The 20,422-nt window shown below is 36.5% G+C and overlaps 1 protein-coding gene across 3 annotated transcripts in view; it reads left to right on the forward strand.

The window, feature by feature from the left end:
- Positions 1 to 12,792, forward strand: part of ADAMTS6 (ADAM metallopeptidase with thrombospondin type 1 motif 6) — a 145,859-nt gene extending 133,067 nt beyond the window's left edge. For all 3 annotated transcript variants that reach the window (XM_030968773.1, XM_030968774.1, XM_030968775.1), the window contains exons 23-25: positions 1,425 to 1,601; positions 2,816 to 2,972; positions 8,289 to 12,792. In XM_030968773.1, the coding sequence (XP_030824633.1) occupies positions 1,425 to 1,601; positions 2,816 to 2,972; positions 8,289 to 8,398 (444 nt within the window). In that variant the 3' untranslated portion in view covers positions 8,399 to 12,792. The remainder of the gene's footprint in view (positions 1 to 1,424; positions 1,602 to 2,815; positions 2,973 to 8,288) is intronic.
- The last annotated feature ends 7,630 nt before the right edge of the window (positions 12,793 to 20,422 follow it).

The following is a 20,422-nucleotide window of genomic DNA, read 5'->3' on the forward strand; positions in this document are numbered from 1 at the left end:
GTAGAAAAGGTTACATTTTAAGGAGAGTGATTATATATGCATTTTGCATTCTGGATTATAAACTTCAAATGCAAGACTCATCTTTATGCAGCCCAGTTTAAGATCCTAAATCCAAGTGGCAATAACATTTGGAATAAACCTTTTCATTCTATATGGACTAGTTTAGGTGCCTCCCTCTGGAGATTTTCTTCTTGTTTTGAGGTATATGTAGATGGAGATATAAAATTTTCCATATTCATATGGTATATCTGTACATAATACTGTGGAGCTGTTTGAAAATTTCTATAAATTACTCAAAGATGCTTCAGGATTAGGCATAAAACTATGAAGTTTGCCTCACTCAAGTAATTTTTTTGTCTTAATCTTAGGGGTGTTTCTTTTTTCCCCAGTGATATAGTGAGTTGTTTTGGATGTGTGGAAAGCTTTTGGTATGTGATTTCTTGAATATTGCTCCAGTTCCACATCATGTTGTTTCCCAAATAATGTTTTGTCTCTGCATATTAAAGGCATTTCCCGTCTTGAACAGGTTAGCATAATCTGCATGTAAAGTTTATGCTGTCGAAAACTGATTCTGATCCAAATACTGCAGATATGCTTATGGAATAAAGATGAACATGCCAATAAAGGGACTGATTTGGGAAAGTTCTTGAGTTTTAATTTCGCTAGCACTTGTCTCTTCCTCATTATGCAGTTGACCTACTGTGTATGACAGTTAATGATCAGTAGGAAAAAAGAAGGAGAATGGCAGTGGCACCATGGTGAAGGAAGATGGCGAAAAGCCAAAGTGATCATCAGCCCTTTTTCAAGTGGCTGTTTTATTGTCTGCTTGCTGCCAGAATAGCACAAGAGTGATAAAAGAAGGCAAAACTGTGAAATAAGGGTTAAAAATTTAAATAGGAAAGGAGAGGAAAACATACACTGTAGGAGAGGGTATAATATTTTGATATAGCTAAATGATGTGGTTTCTATGAAATCAAATCCAGCATTTCTCTTTCCTTTTGTGTATTGATGAAAAATGTATTCATTATCTGTGGATAAAGTGAAGTGGATGAAGACCGTACTAAGGTGATACTAAGAACAGACTGTCTTATTTTTAATTATTGAAATAGTCGAACTGGTTTCATAATAGTGTTACATGTGGCAGGCCTTTCTACTTTACAGTGGTTTTCTTAGGCCTGACATAAATAGTAACATTGTAGCAAAGGAAATTTAAAACTTAGAAAAACTTGTACATAATGAAACAATCTTCAGTCAGCTTGTTTGTGTTTCTAAACCTTTAAAAATTATTATTACTATATTGTGATTATAGTTGAATTGTAAGATCATAAATCATCATGTCCTGCTTTACAAATAGCATTTCTGAGAGTTTCATTGGTGTTTTGCTGAGATTTTAATTATTTATTGGGATAAATATTCTTTTTCAGTGCACACCGAAGTGTGGCCCAGGATTCAAACACCGAATTGTCCTGTGCAAAAGCAGTGATCTTCTAAAAACCTTTCCAGCTGCACAATGCCAAGATGAGAACAAGCCGCCAGTGCGCATCCGCTGTAGCTTAGGCCGATGTCCTCCTCCTCGCTGGGTTGCTGGAGACTGGGGACAGGTGAGACCCTTGATGCAAGTCCTCATTGCTGTTAGTCTCCTACATTAGCACCTTGTAGCCTAAGATGTCCCTGGAGATAGATAAGAGATGGTTCCTATGGGTGAGGGAAACAAAAAGATTCTCCCCATTTGTGTCAGATTGAAACGTGATTCTTCATGATGCTTGTCTGGGAGCAGTCTAGTTTCTACTGGATGAGTTTCTACAAGCACTTTAAAGAAAAAAAATCCTTACTTTTTTAGAGTATTTTGGAGATACAACAGTGTTGCAGGGTGTACTATTTTTAAAACATGCTTAAATTCCTAGAGAAACATGATGGAAATATAAAGCCAATTCCTATTGTAGTAGCAGATCTGTGTATATATCTGTCTCTGAACAAAACCACACTTTGAGATCAATATGATTTTTTTTCATAAGATATTGAGTTACCATACAGGGAGCTAAATTAGCCCAGGACAGGCTGAATAATGCCACCATTATGCAGTGCTTCAAAACATGATTTACTAAGTTTCCTTTAAAATATGATTTACTAAGTTTCCTTCTTCACTGATCACAAACAAGATGTTTTTGCATCTCATTTGTGACCAATGGCCTGCTTTTAGAATATTAAATGAATAAATAGTTTTCTGTTTGCTGAGCAATTTTCCTCTAATGAAAATGAAATATTTTAGTTTAATTACCCAGTGGAAAATAATTTGCAATATTACAGTCTAGTTGGCTTTTTTTGCATGGTGATTCTTCCGATCCACTTTTATATTTAACTAATATTGTACTAAAATTGTAACTATTTAGTTACAGAAATTAAAAATATTTTGGAACAGCAAAGTCTATTTGTTTGAAAGACATTTACTTTTCCCTTAAAAAAAGTCCTGTAGAAGATTTGGATTCTTGTTTTCTTTGTTTTTTCCTTCTTTATTCTAAAGTGTCAGTATGACACATGAAATTAAGCAAATTATATTCTAATATCTCAAATCTGAACTTTTCAGGGAGTCAATATTGCATTGCATTTTCTTTTCTTTGAAAGAGAGTACTCACATGTATTGTAAAAAATTCTGGAATATTTTGTGATAATTCTTTTCTCTATTAATCAAACATTTTCAGATGCCTGTCTTCTTTAAAATTTGTGGATGTAGTGTGTTTCTGATTGCTTCCTGTTGCTTTATTTTATATTTAAAATTTGGATGCAGGGTTTTAAATTTTTTTTTCTCCTTCTTTAGTGTTCTGCACAGTGTGGTCTTGGGCAACAGATGAGAACAGTACAGTGCCTGTCATATACTGGACAAGCATCCAGTGAGTGTCCAGAAACTCTCAGACCTCCATCAATGCAGCAGTGTGAAAGTAAATGTGACAGTACTCCCATTTCCAACACAGAGGGTGAGTCTGCCATCTTAATATAATTTATTCTGGAAAGAATAAAGTGATATAGTCAGCATTGCTGCATTGGTAAAAGTCTAGATGACATAATCTCTCAGGCTGTGAATGACTTTTTAAAAATTATTTTCTGCTTAGTTGTTGTAGCTCAATGGTAAAGTCAATGAAAACCTAAATACATATTGTTTGTTTGAAAAAAAATATATATAGCCTAAGTAATGGAAAAATACTATTGTTTGTGTCATTGATTTTCTAATCTCGTTATTGGTTCAATGGAAATGTTCTTAATAGCAGGGGGAGCATAATACACTTTTCATCCACTGACCTTCTACCTGCCTAATCAGTGTTAAACACAGCAATGTAGTGGCAAAAAATAGTAAATTCCCTGTTCATTGGAAGACTGGGACCATAGATTTTGTGCTACATGGTTTTTGGAAGAGCAAGTCTGTTCGTACACTTTGACATCCTTTCAGCTTCTTCTAACTAACTTGTAATTTTTTTTTAATTTATAATGCCTGTTCAAAATAATTATAGTATTTTTTGCATTATACAGTCCAATTTAATCAGGCTATTAACTAACTTCATCAGAATGTGTTTTTGGTAGAGGATATATGAGATAATATTGTGAAAATAAGCTTATTCATATTTATTAAATACTTCAGATCTGAACGTGTAAATGGTCTAGGCCAAGCTAGGTTAGGAAATGCGGACTTCAAAGTAGACTTGGAGTTCTAGGCAGTAAAAAATATGTTTCCTCATAGATTATAAAATTGGAAATAGTTGCTCTTGAGAGAAGTACAATTCATTTTGTGTGGAAAGGGAGAAGGAATAGAAAATTCTCCAAACTATCGATTACACAGCAAAAGCAGTCGTTCTAAAACAGTTATTCCCAAATTTTTTATATTCCCTTAATTTTGAGTACATGACCACAAGGTTGCTAGTGCTGCTGCTTTTAACATAACTCATCTCTGTGCAGTATATAACTGAGAATTTTTTACACAAAATCTCCTACTGCATTGGGGTTTAATGTCCTGTTTATGTGGAACAAATGCTCTGATTTAAATTTTTTTAAAGGGAAGTTTGTCCTATAGTCTACTCAGATTTGGTGGTCATTCAGTGCCTACTCTATCCATCAGTGTCCAAGCCGTAGATTCAAAATTGTTATAAAAGTCTGGCAAATAGAGATGGCAAAGTCTGTGATGAAATGGGAGCATACTAAAATTGTCCCAGAAATACACTTATGCTTCAATGTATGAACACTGAAATTCACTATTTTTGGTAAAGTTTGCATTATTCTGTTTAGTGCTCTCATGAAATCTTTAAGTGATAACTATCAATCTAGGAAAATTTCTGCCTTTTAAATATCACAGGCTACATGTTATTTTATTTCCAAACACAGATGTTGATTTCAGTCCAAAGTAAGGAAGATAATAAATTACTTATAAGTGGACACAATTCAGTTCCAGTCTCCTCTTAATTTCTAGATGACAAGGTCATATTGTTATTTATAGTAATTACACTAGTAATTCTTCAATATTACCAGAAAATATGCTAATCTCTTGTAGAAGAATGCAATTGGGGGTTTTCTGTGTGTGATCTCTGTACACTGGGTGGCCTGAACTTCCCTACAGTAGAACTGTGCAGACTAGCTATGTACAGTGAGTCTGTTGGTAATTATGTTTTTAGGGACCCACACCTTCACTGTAAAATTTTTAGGATCCAGAAATAGAAAATATTGAAAAACACTTATACTGTATTCCAGATGGTTGTAAGCTCTTTGGCCTGCACTCTGAGAGAGCCAGGTGCAAGCCAGCTCCTTACTGACAGCTATCCAGGCTCATTAGCACAGTTAGGGAGAACCAAAGGGAAAAAGATATAGTACAGTATCTTCTGAAAGATATAGTTCCCAACACATTGCCACTTAGCATCCCATTTTTGTTTATGTCCCACACTGGAGGTATTTACCTCAAAATTAATTTAGCAGTTTAAAATGCTTGGATCATTTCAGAAGAATTTTGCTGCAATCTGTGAAAGGCTAAGGTTGCCCTATTCCAAAATTAGGCAAAAATTCTATCTTCAAGGTATTTTTTCAATGCTTGTACAAGTATTTCTTATACATATATATTCTAATTTATATATTTTTACAGATGCTCTTAAATAGTGAATAGGAGAAGCACAAACAGAATTTGCAGAATAATGTGCAGGTTTGACACATTTTGTGCTTTAAAAAAGTCCTGACATCTCTTAGGTCAGTAAAGTGTCAGCCTTTAAACAGTGAGACTTATCTTTTTCACCATCCTGGAGATGATGAAAAGATTTCATCTAATCATTTTAATCTAATGAAAAGAGCTATCTAATCCTAAAGAGCACAACTATTTTTGGAAAAGTAGTATTTTCAGTATTTTCTGTGAGAAATTTTGGAGCTATGTTATTTTGTCGTGAATATATTTGTGAGTGGGGCATGCTGTGCCTCTGTGCTTACTTCTGTCACTCCACAGGTACAGTGGGATGTGATCTGACTATCAGTATTTGGGTTTCAAGGAAGGAATCAGGTCTCTCAGAAAGAGGATTTGTCCACTTTGGAGTGCATGTGTGTAGCAGAGCATACCTGCCCACACACAGGGACTTTGTCCATGTGCCACCTTGTAGCACTGCCTTGTGCTTTGGGCTCCATGGTAGGGCAAAAACAACTTCAGCAACAGCACACTGGTTTCCAGCAGGGTCAGCTTATCTGGGGGGCTCTCTTCCTGTTTCAAACCCCAGAAAACCTGATTCCCTTTGTTTGCTAAACACCTGTGCTTGCAGACTATGGAGCCTGTTCAACAATTTCTTAGCAATTTAATTTTGCTACCCAAAGATAAAATCATACGGAGTTTTGAGGAAGCTTGAGCCACTCTGCAGTGTAATGATCATGTTGGTGAAGCTTGGAAATTTTTCTTTGGGAAAGTACAGGTTGTTTGCATAAAACAAGAGTCAAAATTTTGGGGATACAGAATAACTAAAAGAAAGTTACATTGAATCTTGTCATATTTTACATGTGCTTTACCTCGGGTTTTCAAACTTTTCATTGGTGATTTATAATATTGTAGATGTGGTTTTGATGGGCTGCCACTGATGAGGGTAATGTTTTCTGCTGGAAGTGAACTATAGGCATCATCTACCACACCACTTGAAACCTATTCAGAATTTTTCTATTCTCTTAAATACATACATATCTGCTGAATCTATGCTGCTAAAGCCCATCTAAAAATTTACCTGAAAAATTGTTTTGTCTATTTTTATGTAATTGCAGTTTTTCTTGTATTTTGTATGATACATCTTTGCAATTTTTTAGCTGGAGGCACAGTGACATTTTGTGATTTTTTTAATGTAAAATGATAGTTAACATCATAATATTGCCTGATCTAGTAATAAAGTTAAGCAAGGCAGAGCCTGTGCATGTAGCTTACTGAAACTAATTAACACTTGTTGCTAGAAACAAAAAGAACTCTGCTAAACCTTCTCCATTCAACCACAGTCCTATGAAGAATATAGCCTACTTCATCAGCCACCATTATCTATTTCAAAACTGATTTCTAAACCAGAAGTTTTGGGAAACTTCAAGACTATTCTGTCATTGCTGTCCAAATGGCATCACCTGAACAGAGTCCAGTTTTACTCAAGAGGAAGGAAAACATAAAACAAACATGAAAAAAGAATCATTTGAAGTCCTACTTTTAGCAAAAATTGAGTTAGTGGCTTTACTTATGTTTAACTAAACACAGTGTGTTTGAGGGCTATTTTTGTGATAGGGTGAACTTTTTATGTCTTGTGCAGATCAAGTGAACCTTTTTATTTTTCACTTAATTTATAATTCACCATGTGTCTCTCTTATATTCCCAGTCTTCATGAACATGAGTACGTGAAATGTTTCTGGAAGAGTTTTGACCTCTTTTGTGAAGAGTTTTTGGAAGTCAGTCAAATAAAGTGACCATGTGTGGTTGCTGGTAGAGAAATATATCTGTTTCAACCAGCTACTCACAATGTCTTTTTTCCTGTCACTCAATTATGTTTCCATTAAGAATTAAAAAACTAGAAAAGCAATATGTCAAGTATCATTAGGTGGAGTGAAAGAATTGCAATGAAAGCACTATGTCTGTGTTAATGAAATGAAAATTTAAGTAATTTCCTAATCACTTCTTGCTTAGCTAAAAGCATGCATATTATCAGAAATACTAGTCAGTACCGACCTGGAAGTTCAGCGTCATTAATTTTTTTCCTAGGTTCAAATACTAAAAATTCTCATCTGCCCTCAATTTGCTACTAGAGTATGCTTGTAAGTGTTAATCCGCTATCTGTAACAACCTATCCCACAGCAAGAATCATGCTAGGAGATTATATGGAGACTGAAGAGCTGTAGAACCTGAATGTGTCACTGAATTCACAGATGTAGCTCTTTCTCAAGCTGTATCAGGATAAGAACTGAGCACGGATCAAACTATTCTGTTCCCCATTCCCACCTTCTTTCTACAAGTGCAAAAAATGAGCCAGAGGAGAACTACAGCATATTCCAGCTCCTGTAATGTACTCACAAAGTCACTTTATATGCAGCCTGTGTGGGATGCAAAAGAATGAAACCCTCCTCCATGGGGTTGAACTCTGTTCGCCCTTCTTGGGAAAGCTACATGCCGGCACAACAGGGCAGCTGAGGCAGTAAGCCTCAGCATGTAGGAAAACACAACTTTGAGAAAAAGCTTTTACGTCTATTACAGGCATAAAAGTGGCTTTCCTTCTAGCATAAAATAAATTGTGGATGTGTGGAACCATGCCTAAAGTATAATGCACCATTCAATTCAGTCACTGAACTCACCCTGCTGGTACCATTATTTGTAACACTTGTGTAATATTCTCCATCCCTGTTAGCTGAAATACTCATTCTGCTTTAAGGATTCTTACAAATGCACAGACATGGTATCAAATAGTGTGAATCATCATAATGATAACCTCTTAAGGATGAATAACTTAACTGCTGAGAAGGAAGTTAAAAGTAATGTAAAAAAATGGACTCACATGTTCTACCTGTGTAAAGTGATCACTTATCCCAATAAATGATAGTTCTTCCAAGGCAAAGGCTATGCACTTCTAAATGTCTGAAAGCCCAGCAAATATTTTTATGGCTTTTAAAATTTGCAATATTATATGCACTAGACTGTACTAGAAAGAGTAGTTACAAAGAATGCAAGATAGATGGACAGATGAGAACCATGTTAAACATCAGATTTTCTTTGTACTTTAATTTATATATCTGACTTTTTTCTCTTTAATGTTCTTAATTATTAGAGTGCAAAGATGTGAACAAAGTGGCCTATTGTCCACTGGTGCTGAAGTTCAAGTTCTGCAGTCGAGCATACTTCAGACAGATGTGCTGCAAGACCTGCCAAGGACACTGACCCACAGGAAGCAGAAGAATGTGCCTTGTTATTATCATTGTGGAAGAGTGTCCATCGAAGAGAGCCACACAGTGGAATAAGATTGACGTCCTTGCAAATGCATTACCCTGTGGAAAACATAACCACTGGTCAGCCCCAGCTGACAGGATTTCAATATTATTTTAACTTCTGTGAAGTGGGATTTATTAATCCAAAGTGCTGGACACAGTATGAGGGGATCCCAAATTTGAAAAATTCACACAACACATATAGAATAGCTTACTGTGGAACATTTGTGTTCTTTTGACGAAATCAAATAGTCTGTTTACATCCATGGACCATTAAAATAACTTTTATTATGGACTTAGCAATGACACTGAATCCATTTCTATTTAAAACTGTTTAAAATGTAGTTCTTATGAGTTGGTTTACTATGGAAGTAAAGAAGAATCAAAAAAAAGTTAAGTCATAGCTTAAAAATCTTAACTATTTTATCTCTTGACACAGCACCACAATTTAAATTATAAAATGATCTTGGAAATGTTATTTAAGGAGCAGAAATTTTTTAGAAAAAAAAGGTATTTTTCCTTCATTCCACCTCTTTCCCTTTGGAGTAGTCCATATTTCCTGAACACTGCTGTGAGCCATATATAAAGCTATACTAAATAGAACAACCATGAGGGACTTAGTTTTAGGAGGTGCAACAGTTATTGCAGTGGTGCATGAAATACAAGTGTGCTATGAAACAAAATGAAATCTTCAGTGCAGGTTTATAGCCATCTTACCATTGTACAAGTGAAACAGATCGCCACTGAAAGGAACATATTTCAGTATCATGGGGGAGGCAGACCCCAGCAGTGGTGAAGACTGGATTGCTAGTTCCTTCACTACTACCGTAAAGGTTGTTTAGGACTTACACTTTGACTCCAGCTCACTTTTGTTTACAACACCAGCCACAAAGAAGAAACAACTTTGTGGGCTTCTAGACCTGGTTTACATGTTAGCTTTGATTCTCCAAAACTAAGGAATTTGAATGCAAAAGATAAGCCTACTGTGTAATAGCAACAATCCTTTGCAAAGCTGAAAGTTAAAATGGTTTCCAGATGTTCCCTCCTTTGATACCATAGCAGAGGTACTGTTTATGAGAAGGAATATGTGAATGTTCTATTCAGCAGACTGTGTCTGAGTGGCAAGGATTGCAACCAAAGAATAAGTGACTCATGGAGGTATCTAGGTTCTGTTCAAATGAGAAGTCAAAAGTGTGCTCGAGCCAAGAGGCCTGTGGGACTATCAGGAGTAAGGCACACTGGAAAAGGGATGGCTGTAGTGAATTCTGGCCACCTTCACCTAAATGGCCAGGTACCTATGTGAAGCTGGACCATATTTAAGCAAGGGACAGCTTTCAGCATGAGACTGTAACAAACTCATGCCAGTAAATTAGAAGCTAGATGCCTTAACTATTCACTGCCATGCTCCACTCATTCATATTACCCTATTTTTAATATCTGCCAAATACTTTGTGATTTTAAAAGTGAAACCAAACTTCTTTGGCAAGTCACAATCAGGAATATAACATTAAAAAGTTAATTGTCATGCTCCTCTTCCCCTTCACTTTTCAGTAACAGTCTCACCAAGGAGATGAGGAAAGTAGGTATTTCTTTATAATAATATATTGTACTTGAACATTTGCATTTTGCAACAGGTCCTTCATGAATGTGATTGTGTGTCCAACTATGACTCCTTTGTTGTAAAGCAGTTAAAATTATGTGAACAATAATATGTGTTACAAATTCTAACTCAAATAGCACTTTTTAAAAAAACGGTAATCTTTTCAGTGAAAAATAATTTCACAATATGAGATTGAAGTGTACCAATGTATTTTACCAATAACAAACCAAATATGTTGCACACTACTTGCTAATGTGAATTAATATGGAACAATAGTAAGAGGACTTATACTATGAAATTCCCCCAGTTTATTGACAATCTGTCAAGGGGTTTTATGTAGCCCCATGTCTATACTCATGACCATCAAATTCCTGTCATCTGCTACCTCTTGCCAGTATTTCCACTTCTGTACACTTGTGACCAGTGGAATTAATTTTCAGTTGGCTTGCATGTATCCACATATGCTTGTTATCTGTTGCTCTCATCACCATGTAAACAACTCCTGTTAAAACTGACACCAGTCGATAAAAACATCCCAAATTTTTGGGAGTTGCACATAGAGATTAAGGGCAGTACGTAGTGCTTGTCTGTTAAGTGAATTGACTTCCTGTATCCTTTTGACAGAACACCTTGGTGCTAACATGCCCTGGTTAGATCAGAAGTATGATGAAAGGCTAAGGGGTTGTTACAACATTCCCTAAGCAAGAGGCCTTTTTGTATCAAGGTCCAGTTTTCTCCAGGGTATGATTTTTATTTTATCAGCTAATGTGTCATTTCAGCTAATGAGAAAAGGGTTTTCTCTGTATTGAAAAGAAGCCCCCTTTTTTTTTACCTCACTTAGGACATGAAAATTGTAAGGAATGTTTCCAAAGACACATTTTGCTCTCTTACTGGTGCTAGAACACCGGGGATTCTGATGTTTACTCTGCAATATAACAGCACTGAGGTTGGAATTTAAAGAACTGCCTGGAGCAATGTTGAATTGTATTGTTAAAGGGAACAAAACACAGAATGTATATGGATTTGCAAACCAAGCAACACTACAGACTAAGACTGAAATATGAAACCTAATTCAAAGAAAAATAATTGGTTTCAACAGCACAGTACATTGCTGCTGCTACACTGTAGCCATCTATATAATCTGAGCTAAATAGTGTTATATTCCTAAATAGTGACAAAAGGAGTCTTTGTGCAGGCTATAAATATAACAGACCTAGAATCAACTAGTACCATACAAGATGCAGAAACCTGGTGCCAGTACTTCCACTGAGCAATACTATCAGCTGATAAAGATCAAAACAGAAATAAAAATCTAAGATTAATCCTTCAAGGTGTATACATCCAAAATAGTCCATTTCGTTAGGAACTTTATAAAGGAGTGAATGTCACATAGATATCCTTAATAATACAGACTGAAATTACCTTTGTATTATTGTGATTAGTTGCTTATTATTTTATACTCAGTATTAATGTGGTACACTGTTACTTTATTATTATTTTTGCTTTTGTAAATTATATTCTAATTTATTGTCATGTTTCTTAACACTTGTTCTACATGCATTCTCCTGCTTGTAATAAAAACAAAAATATTGTAACACTTGATGCAGTGAAATTCCACACCAGGCACAGATTTGTTTTTAACATAGATAATTTAGTAAAATAAAAGTGCAGCTTTTAAGATTGATACCCATGGTACAGTTGTCTCTTCCCTGACTTACAGTTGCTAGAATTCTGTATGCTTAATGTTTGCTTCATCCGATGCATCAAAATATATATAAGGTGTCTTCTTTGAAGTAACATCTCTGTTATGCTAGAATCCTGTCCTGGGCAGCAGCAATATTTGTCATATATAAGCAAATAAGGAAATAACAAAAAGGAACAATCAAGAATATGGTCATGTACATTATTAAGTAATATTTTAGCCTAAGCAGTGATGTAGATCAAGAATGAAATTAATGGCAGCAAAAATATTCTGTACTTCTTCGAATTATTTCGTTTACAGCCAGTCAATAATAACAATAAAATGTCCTTCTTGCATTGAGCTTTTAAGGTTTTATCTGAAGTTTATCTGAAGCCATGGTGTTTTTAGATGTAAAGAAGAAAGTAATTTCAGTAGACTTGGTGCTTGGGTAACTGTTGCCAAGAGATGCTTCCTTTCTTACCTGGCACAGTGTAAATAACTTGCTATGGAAATCTCTGATCAAGTCCTATGAAATATTTCTTATTTCTGGATTAAAATCTAATTTCTGGTTTGATGAACATAAACACCCTACTCTTGTGAATAAGATGTTAAAAAAAGTTCAGAGAACCTTAAATGTATTGATGCTCTATTTATTAATTTTGGTTTTTCTTTGTTATTCTATTTACAAATAAGGATTCAAAAACCAAATGCCTGTTTTAAAAATAGGGGTATTTCTATCTGTGCTTGATAGATATTTTCTATCTGTGCACAAAATTTTATTGCCCTTCAGATCAGGAGTTAAAGATGGAGTAGTCTTAGTAAATAACACAGTTTCATGGCAGTTTTCTCTGTCATTGTAAAGATATTGACTTTCCTCCTGTACATTCACACCAAGTTATAATCTGATAGATTTCCCATTATTATTCAGTTTGTAGTGTTGTTTTTTTCCCACTGGTATTATAATGACAGATTGGGAACACTGAAACAGAGGTATTTCTCCCTCCTTTTCTCCTGCTACCTTAAACCTGACATAACAGTGACTGAAGAACTCCTGACGCAAAATATTCCCTCCAGTCTTTTTAAAATGCATTTTTTCACCAGAATTTGGTTCTGGGGCCAATCCTACTATCATAATTCTCTGTTACACTTTTTCAGTTTATTTCTTGAGGAATCGAGCACTGTTTTTACTTGAGATACTGCTTTTTCCTTTCCCTGACTTCCCTTTCTATACTGTTCCTTCTTGAGTATACTTGCTGTTCTATCTGAAGCTCTCTGATGTACAAGAAACATTTTTACATATCCTCTGTAGAATTCTGAACAGATTTTCAGTATTCTCCTGACTTTTTAATTATTTTTTTATTGTTACTTGGAAGTAAGACCTAGGACTCTTCTGGGTCCTCTTCTGTGGAGGTTTACTGCAATGGACTTTGGATGAGTCCTGTGAGCCTCATCTGGAGGTAGTCAGTCATCAATCCAAGAGTCTTGTAGAAGGCCATTACAAAGCTGAGGCTATCATTCTGCAAGAATTGACACCCTATCTGGGTGTTTTCCCTTCACCACAAACAATTAGGTGGAAGGAATAGATGACTGCTTCTGTGTGGTCCCTCCAATCTGAGTTCTAGACAGAATGATGTAAGAGCATTTCCATGCAGTAATCAGGATAAAATCCCAAACAAATTTATAAGGACTCAATCAGCCATGGAACAAGGTTCATTACAGAACTAATGAATTGGTCATTTCCCAAGCGTATTTGGCCCAGATAAAGTGGATGTTCATGTCCAGTTTAGGAAAATCAGCCACTCAAAATATGGGGTGGTGTACATTTAAGGATACTGCATCCCTTAAACTGGCATACCACCTAAGCACCACATGTCATTTATTTTCTTCTGTTTCTGCATGGGACTAACATTTTCATTGAGCTGGACAGGCTACAGGACACAGTTTATATTATGAGGTCATATAGCTGCCCATCAGAAAATTATTAAAATCTGTCCTGGAAAAGACACATGTATTTCTGCATAAAGGATTGGAAGCTTAAATTCCTACAAACAGGAAGGCCTTTTCAGAGTAGATCTATCAAGATCAGTAAATAAATAATCTCACTTCTTTAGTAATCCTGTTTGAAATAAATTTATCAGATGACAGCTTGAGATAGAAAAGGAAGTGTTTTGGAAGCTAGAAGTGAAGACTCAGCCAGTGAGTGCTCCAAGCTTCAGCTGCTATGACCACACAGAGAGATGAGATTTGACCTGGCTGATAAGGAATTAGCTGTGGATTTTGGAAATTGGATTTCCTCATCTACATCAAGACAAGTGTATTTGTTTATTCTTCTCCTGAACCCCACCTTGACATCAAAGTCTACAAATGCGCACATTCTTGCAGTGTTTACAACAAAATTATCGCTCACATTGTTTGAAAAACCCATCTTGCAATACGATTTATTTTTTGCAATGAAGATCAGTCTTCTGCGTAGAATCTACCACCCCTGAGAAGCAATGCTGAGTAATGTTTCTGAGTAACATTTCCTCTCCAAATTAACTGTGAGATAACAGTTCTGGACATGTGGGAATATCTTCCAGTTATATCTCTATGAAAAGACCTAGACCCACTCTAGGGATTTCAAAAGATAAACTTCAGTTGAGAATGCATTTTAAGTAATTATTGTCACATTTGTTCTGAGCTCAACTCTGTTTCATTAAGTAAATAAATTTACAGAAGTGCAGTGTGCTTAGTAGGGTCACTGCCTTCTAACATCTTTGAATACTGACCAGAAATAGGGGCAGCACCTTGTGTGTGAATGACAATGTGTGGTTGAAAAGTTTACAATCCATTTCGGGACACTCTTTCATTTCTCAGACTCCACTCCTTAGAATCCACACACTGGTACAGGATATCTCTTCCCTCCATCATCTCCTCTGGTGGTTGTTTCTCCTCTTTCTCACTGCTTTAACACATCTATGCATCTCATATTTGGTGTACAGTACTGCTGTCTTTGATCAGATACCTTCATGTGAATGTTATTGAGATTTTTCACATCTGTAATTTAACACAGTTTCTTGTAAAAATGCTCATTTTAGGCTGGTTTTGTGAATTATTTATTGAAGTGTAAAAACAAATACAAAATCTAAATAAGAATTTCAAGAAAAAATCTAGAAATGGATTAATTCTTTTTCAAACAGTAGTTCAAGTAAAAAGATTTTTTTTCTACTGCTGTAATTAACTTTATTCCTATTATGAAAAATACTGGGTTAGGAGCAAATACAAAGAGGAGGAATCAACTCCCTCTTTTGGTCTCACATGTAGCCTTTGTATTGAAATGCACTATCAAAACAAGACCTTCAGCAGTAAAAAGGAATCTCAAACATCTCATTTGGCCTTTCTGGCTCAAAGTTTCCTTGGAAGTTTATTTACATAAGATAAGGTTACATTGTTGAAACTATCCTGTCAATTAGCAATAACATTTGACTTCAGATGTATTATTCTTTGAAAGCATTTTGTCAAGGATAGGGCTTGTAACTGATTTTCTAGAGAGAAGGGAAGGTGTGATGGCTGTAATTACATTTATCAATTAACTATAACTTGCTCAGAGTTCTTGTGAAATAAAGTGCAGAACAGCCTATATTATTAAAAGAGGAAAAGAAATTAAACTGCATTTTATACAAGCTTTTCAAAAAGAAAACACAAGGTAAGATTATTCCATTTAGATTTTCAGTGAGGTTTAAGAAGCTGGCTCAGCACTGGTTGCTCACTTCACTGTTAAATGTTTGTAAAGCTGAAGACAAATGACCTGAATTCTACTTCCATGGAGGGTTTGGGGTTTTTTAACTCTGTTATCCTAATCCATCTAAGGAAAGCACCGTTCTGTGAAGCATCCCCCCAAGATTTGCAGATTTGCTATGCTGTTTTTTCCCCACTTCTTGCAGTTTTGATGATCACAAATTTTAATGAGAGAAAGACTAAGAATGTTGGGTTTGAGGCCTTGGTCTCATGGCTGTAGGTGTGTCCCCTCACTCCTTTTCTCCTCTAGCTGGAAAACTGCTATGTGGCCTTTTTTTCCGCAGTATGAGCAAAGCAGGTTTCTGGTACCACAGGCTTACTGCCTACTCATCTGCAATGTGGGCAGACACCCACAAAAGACTCAGTGGATGGCTGTGGCATCAGGTATCACAGGTGCCTTGGACCAGCACTGCATAAAATTGGTTCCCATGGAATGAAGCCCTTTTGCCACCCGGCTTTCTTGCTGGGGACAGGGTTCCAGAGCATCTTTCAAATTTGGCCAGCAGCTACCTCTTGGTCTACAGCAGCAGGTGTACCTCAGCCCTTTGTTGGGGCCCAGCTGTGGCTTGTGGCTGTTCTGAGCTGCAGCCAGGGCGGGTGTTGGAATGCTGGAATGTGCAGTTCTGCCATGGCAGCCAGCAATCCCTAGTCAGTCATGTTGGCGTGGAGAGCTGCTGAGCTCTGAGCTGTGGTGAGTCTCTGCTGTGAGCAGCTGGCACCTGAGGCAAGGCCAAGAGCTGGGCATGGCTCGGCCTCTCTTCAGGGAGCGTTGAGTCTGGGAGCACTGCTTGGGCGGGCTGCAAACCTAGGGCCTGCAGCTCACCACAGCTGCCTCTGAGCTGGAGAGGTGAAGAGCTGCCCCACTGAGCAGCCCTGACAGCTTCAAAGGGAGAGTACTCTGCATGGGAACAGTATGGCTTGAGCTGAGGTGGAAGGCCACTCACAGTGGTTTTGGGGGAGCTATGCTGAGGCTGCTAGTTTGGGAAAGCTGTGGAGGGGCCAGGACCAGGAAGAAAGAGTGGGGCCATGAGATGGAGCTGGGGGATGTGTAAGGAGCTGAGGAAATCTCAGCGAGGGGATCCTGAGGCAAGAGTTGGATAAAAAGGTCAAGACCACAGGTCCCAGCCAGAGGAACCCCTGCAGAGGAGAGGACATGGCTTCTGTGGGTAGATGCAGAAACGCCTTGAGCTCAGAGACGATCCTTGCAGAAGCTCAGTCTTTAGAGTGGAGAGTCCTTGCAGAGCCTGCAGAGATAGGGTCAGTTTAATCCCTTTGGTCAACACCTGAATGCTATATATACTAATAACAAAAGAAGCTATGAGTGTCTCAGTGAGTTGTAGCAGTGAGCAGAACTCTATACCACTTTGGATAACCTGTTTTAATTGGCCATGTTGTATTTAGCAGGTGAGTGAACTGCAAATGAGCACAGAAAGTAGCAGTTGCAAAAATCATGTGTGTAAATTTGCCTGCCACAAAGACAGCTGCATTCTTGAATGCCAGATGCTCACTGAGTCCTGAGTAATTCTGCTGAACTGATGAACAAATGCTTACAAGGTGTGTTGACTCTCAGCTGGTAATCAAGTGCTGCCAAGGGGTATGTGGCTCATTAAGAGTATGACACCTATAGCCTTCAAAACAATGAACCTTGAATCTCCTTTAAAAAGAAAAGAGAAAAATGACATGTTTTGGTAACTTTGGACTGAAATTTTGATAATTCCTCTGTCTGGCTTGAGAAACTTGATAACAAAAGCAGTGACCTTGGATAGGGTGTCCAGAGTTGTGCAGTAGAGTCTTGTGGTTACATGTGAAGTCTCATCTTGATTTTGCTTATGTTTTTCTTATTATACCATGTATATTTTGTTTTCCTTATTATACATATATATAATTCAACAATATATGTTTATCTTTGTTTTGATTGTGTTCATGCTGGTTTTGGAGGTATGGCCCATTCTTACCTGGATATAATGCAGAGAAGTTTGTAAAGGGCTGGACAGATGAATGATCAGCCCTACTGCACAAAACGAGCCAGGATTTAGAAAAAATCATGCAACTGTCTGTGAGAAATAAACCACCAAACCAAAATCAAACTTCTGAATTACCATTCTCTTATTACCTTTTTTTCAGTCTTATGATTTGCTTGTTTCATATTTTTCTGCTCTGTATACTGAGAAAAGACAGAAAATCACTTTCCAAGGGGAAGAAGGAAAGGTAGGAAACTCCACAGCTAGATTCTTGCAACTGAAGTCTTTCACTAGAAAACACAAATATTTTAACATATTATAAGGGCGAACAGGATAATACACCATTCTGATTAAGAACTAAATACTCATGACACTTCTAAGAAAGTGATAGATATCGTTCTCTGTGAAGGCAAATTTTGTAAAACTTGAAGCTTTCACTCCCATTTTATAAAAATAATGACCTGAGTTAGGAAAATGCTTCTTCCTTCTGGGTCATTCCAAGGTATTGTCCTCCAGCTGGAAACTCTGAAAGTCCAGGGTAAACTTCCCATGTTCTCTTTGTGATCTGCTAGGCAAAGGAAGGTTGCAATTCCATCTCTGTACTAATTAGTAAACCATCAGCATCAATATAGCATCATCTTATCTTACTGACATAACTTCTTTGAAGAAGATGCCCAGTGGACATGAGCTGTGCACTGCTGAAGGACTCCTCAGAAGGTACACAGGCAACATTGTCTTTGTCCTGCAATAGTCTTGCTGTGCCAGAGAAGGTGAACCTGGCTCAAAGTCAGAAAACTCATCATTCATAACCAGGTTGGACTGGACATATACAAAACCAGTGCCTTTGGCTTCCATTTGGGCTACCTTTTTGTTTCCCCCTCCCAGACACTTTCTGGAATGAAGCTTAGAAAAACTGGCTAATTTTCTCTTGGTAACACAGTACCAAAAGATAGTATATCCCAATATAATAATCTTCCTCAAGGTCTCATTCTTAATCAATGCCTCTGTTGTCAGAGGCATCAAAAACATCATCAAAATTTGCCCAGTTGAGACTATAGATACATCTGCTATAAATACTTGCAGAGCAGCTTTAGGCCAACATAGTGTTGTTCCAAATCAGTTTTTAAGCTGAAAAATGTACTTTTTATTAAAAAGTTGAGAAACAGTGGATTTCTGTGCATCAGTAAATGTAATGAGTAAAGTATGTAGAACTAATTATAGTAGAGCATTTATTACAAATCAGCTGTTAAAAATCTTGAGGAAAAAAAAAGAAAGAAATCACACAGACACAATTTAAAATAATTTCTACTAAATAAGCATGGAAAAAAACCCTCAAGCTAAAACATCTTTTGCTGTTTAGAGGCAGATAATCCATTCTTAGTCCAGTGCACAAATTTGATTTACAGCGCATTTCAAAATATTTATCTTCTTTTCAGGGTTTCCATCACTGCCTAAGCCAATAGCCTGCTGTGTTTGAAAATGTCTGGGCAGTAATTGTAATTGTTTTTAAAGCTATTTTGGAAAATAGTGAGCTGTGTTGCATTTTGTAGATTTAAGGAATGCAATTATCAACATTGTATACACAATACAAGTGACCTGCTGGCTTCAGAAGCTCAGACCCATAGAAAAAAATTTTAACAACAGCAAAATGTTAGTTTAATTTTTGTTCTGTAGTTGGTCAGTGTTAGGTGAATTATGTTATAGCCAGTTTGGCAATAATATGATTAAATAACAATTCCATATAAGTACATAACAGCGTTGAAGTAAACATACAAGGAAAAGAATGATTTTTCTGGGTGGATAATCTGACCCATTTTCATATGTCAGTATTTGATGAAGTACTGTGCTGATATGATGGTATCTGGGTACTCCTGTAATTCATCCAAAATTGTTAACAAACAGCTAGGTCTGAAAACTCAACACAAGGTAATACATCTTAGGAGCTTATGTGTAAAAATGTTAGAGAAGAACTGAAATTTCTTTGGTGTTGTTCATTATAAACTGATAGAGATCTTTCTCAAAGTATTTGGTCTCCTTTTTCTTCTGTTTAAGAAGAAACCTATATGAGGTTCCAGACTGAATATACTTTTCTAATAGGCATCTGTTGAAGAAGTGCTAGAGTGAGGAGATTTGAAGAATATGTTGGAATTTCAGTTCCAATTAAAAAAAAAAAAAGCACATCAGCATTTCTGACAGAACTAAAATTACAAGTCAGTCTCTAAAAGCTCTTAGCAGTCTGCTTTGAAAATATGAAAATATATACATGCATTAGGAAAAACACTCACAAAACATTCTTTGGAGAAACAACTTTGAAATAAAATTTTTCACCATACACTGCATAGCTAACATTCAATTGCAGCTTATTGACAGCGCAAAAATATGAAAATCAGTTAGGGTCTCATTTCAGTTAAGCCTCACTCTGTTCTTTATTATACCTTGACACATTTAACAGAAATCAGTTAATGCTTCAGAAAGTCCACCAACACTCCCAAGATCATATGTAAATGAGCATATCAAAGCATGAAGTTATTTATTCACTGAGAGTTGCATAAGCTATGCATCCATGTTATACATAACCTCTGGGAACTTCTGGCTGTATTGCATGCTGCCTTTTCACAAGTATATTTTTCTGATAAAATGTTGTTAAATTTTTTTGGAAAGCAGTTTGGGAGTGATTTTATGACAAAGTTACCTATAACCTCTTTTTTGTAAACTGGCCATTAGCAGTCCTATTTAAGTCTTAAAAGTTATAAGCACTTCATCCCATTGGTATGTGGAATCAAGTGCCAAATTATATGCATTGTATATTTCTAGATTTATTTAAAAATTCTCGTCTTTTCAGATTAGTTACAAGTTTCCTGTTTCTTAGCAAGAATCAATGCAGTGTCACAAGATGCATTTAGACTGCTTTCTGGTTAGTATAAAATAAATATATACTTTTACAAATACCTCTTAACA

The sequence above is a fragment of the Camarhynchus parvulus genome, chromosome Z, assembly GCF_901933205.1.
Source record: "Camarhynchus parvulus chromosome Z, STF_HiC, whole genome shotgun sequence".
Lineage (NCBI taxonomy): Eukaryota > Metazoa > Chordata > Aves > Passeriformes > Thraupidae > Camarhynchus > Camarhynchus parvulus.